The sequence below is a fragment of the Bombyx mori genome, chromosome 13, assembly GCF_030269925.1.
Source record: "Bombyx mori chromosome 13, ASM3026992v2".
NCBI classification, from domain to species: Eukaryota; Metazoa; Arthropoda; class Insecta; order Lepidoptera; family Bombycidae; genus Bombyx; species Bombyx mori.
Window position 1 is genome coordinate 8,879,674 of NC_085119.1, and position 6,576 is coordinate 8,886,249.

The 6,576-nt window shown below is 34.8% G+C and overlaps 1 protein-coding gene across 1 annotated transcript; it reads right to left on the bottom strand.

Annotated features, from left to right (window-relative positions):
• Window positions 1-955: 955 nt before the first annotated feature.
• Window positions 956-3,264, bottom strand: LOC733016 (muscular protein 20). Its single transcript, NM_001047011.2, has 4 exons — window positions 3,182-3,264; window positions 2,732-2,943; window positions 2,333-2,453; window positions 956-1,576 (listed from the first exon to the last, which is right to left on the bottom strand). The coding sequence occupies exons 1-4, from the start codon at window positions 3,209-3,211 to the stop codon at window positions 1,385-1,387; spliced, it is 555 nt and encodes a 184-aa protein (NP_001040476.1). The 5' UTR covers window positions 3,212-3,264; the 3' UTR covers window positions 956-1,384.
• Window positions 3,265-6,576: the final 3,312 nt, after the last annotated feature.

Consider the following 6,576-nt stretch of genomic DNA (forward strand, 5'->3'; position numbering starts at 1 on the left):
CTTCATCAGCATACAACTGTACCAATCTACACTAGCATTTTCTAAGAAGTTCTTCAAAATTTCAATTTTTTGTTTATCCTCGTTTATTTGAAAACGTTCACATTCTTTATTAAAATCTTTGATCCACTGTAATGCATTTGAATTACGGCCGTTGAATTTTTCTATAATAAAATCCTTTGCAATTTTCCCTAAATTTTGTTTTTCTCGTTTCTGCTGTTTTTGTTCTTGTAGTTTTTCTAACAGTTTTTCAAGCATGTGATTAGAATCACTAGATGTCGATTCATAACTAACAGGTTGTTCTGAAATCTCTTCCAAATAACAATCATTGAATTGCAAATTTTGTTCTTCATCCAAATATGTTTTTGAAATTTCCTCCGTCACAGTTATCCATATTTTCCTCGTTTGATGCCTTTTTACTAAAGAGTTTTTTACTCTGGTGTAGTTAGGAGTAGTTGTGATCACCTTATGAAGATTTACGGGTTGATATTCGACTGGAATTCCAAAAACTTGTCCACTTGGTGTAGCAATGGAAGTTATGCATATGACGTTTGTTTTTCCATCCGCCATTGATTTCATTGTAAAATCAAATCTTAATTTCTCCATTTTCTCAATATATTAGCAAAAATGTTGTTTTATAATGGTAATTACGGTGTTTAAATAAGAAAAGACGAAATTGCGTTTCTTCTAAACAACAAGAAACAACATTTAATGCCCTTTCTTCAATAATTCTATAACACACATTTCACAACGTCCATTAACCGAAAAATTATTTAAACAACTATCAATTGTCATATGACAGATTGACATTCAATCATTCATTACATATTTATAAAATTACTTATTTTCTTCATGACTCAAATACTTAGTTTTGTACGTTATAGTACAAATATTTAATAGTAGTGAAAATTTAAATGAAGCAAGGTATATGACAAAAGTCGAAATATAAACAGGTTTGTATACAAAATATTTTATTATAAAACATATAATAAAATGGAAATAAATATTTTAACTTAATACAAAACTTACTAAGCTTATGTACAAATTCATATCAGGCGCTACTCAACTTTATAAACAAATAAAAGTATCTTAACCAGCCATTGATGCTATGGTCCCTTTGCTATTGAATGGTATATTATTCTATGCTGATCTAACCAATAGCATCCCCGTTAATAACAATTCATTGTAAATCTGACTATGACGCAAACTAAATCACGTCAAAGTTTACAACCCTCTAGTCCTGTTTGTAAAGAGACTAATAAATCTTCAGCTATCATTTCAGAGTAGATATTCACAAAGGCTTACAGTCTCACATTAGCGTCCATTACCACACAAATTTGTACAAAATTATCTTAAAAATTAATATCACTTTGTGCTGGTGTTGTGTTCACTTGCCGATCAAGATCTTGCGGCCGGCGCCAAGGTTCTGTCCGGATTGAGTGGCTCCCTTGTTAGATCCAGCTTGCAGACCGATCACAGTTTGCCCGGCCTTCAGGACTTCATCAGAAAAGTCACGTTTGCATTCGTCAGCGGGCTTGGGTCCGAGGCAGGGGCCGCTCCATTCCGCGTGTCTGTAAGTCTGTGGAACAACCGTGCATAATAAGCATTTAAGGGTTAACAACTTTTTTTTTATTGCTTAGATGGGTGGACGAGCCCATAGCCCACCTGGTGTTAAGTGGTTACTGGAGCCCATAGACATCTACAACGTAAATGCGCCACTCACCTTGAGATATAAGTTCTAAAGTCTCAAGTATAGTTACAACGGCTGCCCCAGCCTTCAAACCGAAACGCATTACTGCTTTACGGCAGAAATAGGCAGGGTGGTGGTACCTACCCGCGCAAACTCACAAGAGATCCTACCACCAGTAGTCCTACCACCAACTTTATAAAATAATCAGATATAATCCCTGGGTGGCCTCAACTAAACCACGTGGCCTTGGATATTTATGAAAACTGAGGTAATATCGGTCATCCATTGCTCGATGCTCGTTAAATTTGTTGAAGTTGGCGAACGTCCAACTTTTCAAATATATCTTAAACTAAACAAATTTTGCACACGCTATTCCGTTAAGAACAAGATCCCGTATTACCCAAATGTTTATGATACATGATTATACTGTGTTGTAATATTATTTTTTTATGTTCCTATTTTGGGATTTGTTCGATATAAACGAATGTTTAATTTCGTAATATCATATTAGATATCTTAGACGATATTAATATGATATTACGATATGTTATGATATCATATTAATATCGTCTAAGATATCTAATATATATATTACTCGTAATTCATTTGATGTCGCTTTTCATTTAATATTTGAACGAAGCTTACCTCACGACCGAGGGCAAACAGTGTGCTGACTACTTGGGCGATGTCTTTTTTCTCCCATAGATCTACGGTTTGGAACACATCGATGTCGGGTACACCGTATGCTTTGATTGCAGACTGGAAGCTGTGCAAGAAATTTAAAATCAGGAAAACATGTAATTTATCTCAGTAAAAAAAAATAATAGTCTTTCCGTAAAAATTATTTGAATTAGATGGTTTTACGATACTAAAATTGTATATTTGTATTATCTGTATTATCGATAAACAAAAGAGTATTTATTGAAGATTCATGATTTTTTCATAAGCTAAAATGGGCACCTAAACTTAAGTCTCATTTGACATTAAGTGATTACCGGAGCCAATAGAAACAAACTTAATTTTTATAACGCTAATTTAACTTACTTTGTGATGTTCTCCATCATTTTGAACTGTCCACCGGTGGTGTTGATCTTGGGGACAGAGCCAGGCTTCAGCTTGTTGATGAGCTGGCAAAGAACAGTGCCGTCCTTGAGGACATCCTCAAATAGTTCACCAGGGGGGAATTTAGCTCCGAGGACGCCCTCAATCCACTCTTGGGCTTCCTTCTCCTTCTCAGGGTTGCGCTTGGAAGCGATCTATAAAGTTTAAATAATTTTTAATGGAGAACATAAAATTCGACGAAAATTGAATGGAACTTTTAAATTAAATGTATTGTAGGTACCCCAAATAAATAAATAAATAAATATTAAATTGACATATTACTGAAAAATAATAATTGAAATCAGGTATACAATGTTTTGAAAATTCAATTCAGTAAGTGTTACATCGTGTGTATAAGTAAGTGGCTTGAGATAAATGTGAGTGTGGTCTGACCTTAGCGCGAACTTGACGTTCCAGAGACATGTTGTGTGATTGTGTGAGTGCTTTTTCCGAGTGTTGAGATGATGCGCCGACGATAGCACAGCTAGACTGAATTCAGTAAACGGAATCCACGTATTTATAGAGCGCCGGCGCAGGCTGCGCCCTTCTGGAAAACTCGCTACAGTTTTGCTACCCGATGACCGGCCTGTTACAAAATAAGCGATGACTCAACCTACTGAAATTAAAGTTATTACTAATAAAATAATAACTACATATTAGGAATTTTCTCGAGGTTTTCGTGTACGCATTCGCGTAACCCTATTACATTTTCTTAGTATACTTTAAAATTTTAAAAAAATTCGTGCGTGTGTGATGACATTTCACAGGTACGTGTTATCGTAATAATAAATGAATAATTGGATATATTAACCAATTTGTAGCCACTATTTAGTTAGTGGTAAGGGACACAGCTTTTTTCGATTCGTTTGCCAATTTTAGATGAAGGCTGTTCTTAGATTTAGTATGAGAAAATTACTAGATTATATTCAAAATAAGAATACTTGTTTTCTATAAAGAGGAGCATAAGCTTTATCTGCTCACTAAGTTTTGAGTGATTGCCTAACCTTGAGACGTGAGAAATGTCCCAACTCGTTTTGTCTCAACACCTTTGAAATTGAAACTCATAATGCTTCATACTCATAGATGCTTCGTGTCAGAAACTCACCACCTTTTTTTAAGTCGGTTGAAAAGAGAGCTTTTTAAGATTTTGCAAGTTGTCGCTTTAAAGATAGAAAGCTCGGTATACTGGTATTAAGCGAGGTATCCTTTTTTATTGCGATTTCGTCGTCGCATCGCAAGAAAAAAAACTCGGCCCAACATACTTATGGCCTACCTGGTCTTAAGTGTTTATAGTATTCCATAAAAAGCGACGTAAATGCCGCGATCTATTTTATTTTATTTTTATTTATTTATTTATTAGGCACACAATACACAATATAAGCTAAGAAGATACACAAAAAAAAAGGAAAAAAAAAACTGGCTTGCAACATAAGCCATGTGCGCGTGATCCTTATTGAGACTTGAGGTCTACGTCCCAATTCATACTACAGTTTTCGCGGGCTTGTATTTAGTACAAGATGTAATAATTTCTTTATTGTGGAAGTCATTCATGAATGCAAGCTAAGTACGTCTTTTACTGGAATTGGTAGAAGCAAGCCGGACTTAAGCACCGGTGTAGACGCATTGCTTAATACGAATATCCCAGGGGTCTTATCGTTTAGTTCACGACAAAATGACATGACTATACCGGTGGTCCAACTCCGCAGGTATGTATAAAATTTATCTAAGAAAATAAGTGCTTCACATGACGAGTTCACTAACGATTTAAGCGTAAAAATATATAAAGCAGTCACTTATTATAATAAAACCCGCAAAATATATATGAGTGTGTGTCATTATTGGGGATTGTAATTAGTACAGTTCCTGTTTGAGGGGTGGAACAGTCTATAAACGACTCCACTGAAGCTTCTAGATCGTGTCATTGACGTTGTGTTGTATATGGAATCAGGTAGACAATTAACTCGTGAATTCTTTCATATATCTAAGAAATAAATTTAAAAAAGCTACGGTCTTTTTTCCCTACCTATGCTGATAACCTTGAGAGGTTATTTCATTGTCACCCTAACAGGTCAGCTCACGGGGCTCAATCCGGAGTGTTGCTAACACTGACCCTAGCAAGAGCAGTACTTCGCAGAATCTACCACCGGATCGGAAACGCGACCCACTGAAAAGATCCGGTGAGAAACTCAGTGAGCTGTGTCTGTAGGTAAAGTTACGCTGTGAGAATAAGGAGCTTTATAAATTTTGAGAACATGAAGTGTACAAACGATAAGTTTCATTACTTTATATTAAGTAGGCAGCGACTTGGCTTTGCTCCTGGCATTGCTGAAGTCCATGGGCGACGGTAACCACTTACCATCACTTGGGCCGTACGCTCGTCAGCCTACAAAGGCAATAAAAAAAAAATTGCAATATTTTCTCATCCCTCAAATATAATTCTTCTGTACGCGTTTTTCCGGAACTTCTTTCATTTAACTGCATCGTTTTTTTTTCTCTCTCTAAGCACCTGTCATTTTTGTGCACACTGTGACATTGGCAAAATCAATGCCTAAGGCGTTGCGTCGTTTTTTATTATCTATTTTTTGTACAACCCAACCAGGGCCCGCTCGGTGGCAACGTAATCGGGTGTGGTTCGGCTTAGATGAAAATTTTGTGTGTTGATCCCTATTTAAAATTGGATACAAGCGCTGCAATAATATTTTAAATGATTTTTTGTCCTCGGAACAGGACAATGTCTGCCGGGCTCGCAAGCAAATGATAATTTTACTAATCATATCAACATCTCTATGAACTCGACATAAGCTCTACAAACGTACTATATCCACTGCAAGTATTTTTTTACGAAGAGCATAGTTTTTGTTGACTTCTAAAAATCACTGTACAAATGACTTGATTGAATTGAACTTGATTGAAAGATTGTTTAGAAAGTCACTTTTGTAAAAACTACTGAACTAACTACTTTTCCGTCTTTTACCAATTTAATTAATTTATTATTTATGGAAGAGCAATCTTTCGCTTGATTTATCACTTATATTGCATAAACTAATAATAAAGTATTGTAAGTACATAACATAAACTCCGAGGCTACACACATTATAATGTTTATTACGATCACCGTTCCAAATGGCGACATACAATTTATTAGCGAAGGTTAATGAACAATTCCAACAATGCTAGAAATATTTGACACCCTAAGTACAGAAAACAATAAAATACTCTCATTAAATTATACTAGATGATAATGCCATCTTGTTGTGTCTTTAAAGCGGTTAGTTGCCCTCAATTAAGAAAAATAGTATTATTATTCGCCAATAGATGTCGGGAATAGAGGTATAAGAATAAGGTATAAGATTAGTGACTAAATGATATTAGTGGAAACGTTTTCACAATAATTCATCTTGTGTATGTTCATTTTATTATATCTGATGTTTTAAATATTTTAAAGTTTTCGTAGTCACAAAGATTTTAAAAGTCTCTACCAATGGTTTTACTTATATCTGCGACTTTAAAAAAATAAAGAAAACTTTAGTTTATAAACAAACATATTTCTAACGTGAAGCAATCATGCTTTCCGGTTTTAAAAATGACTTATGTTTTGAGACTTCAATGTTGTGGTACTAACGGAAACGCTAAAAATACAGCTACTTTTGCTAAAGAGGTTTATTTTGAATATGTTTTAATTAAATGGTGTTCAGACAAAATTATTGGTAAATATGGAATTCAGAAAGTAAATTTTAGTTTAGCGAACGTATACTTCACAAAATGACTTCACATTCTTACTTTCTTCT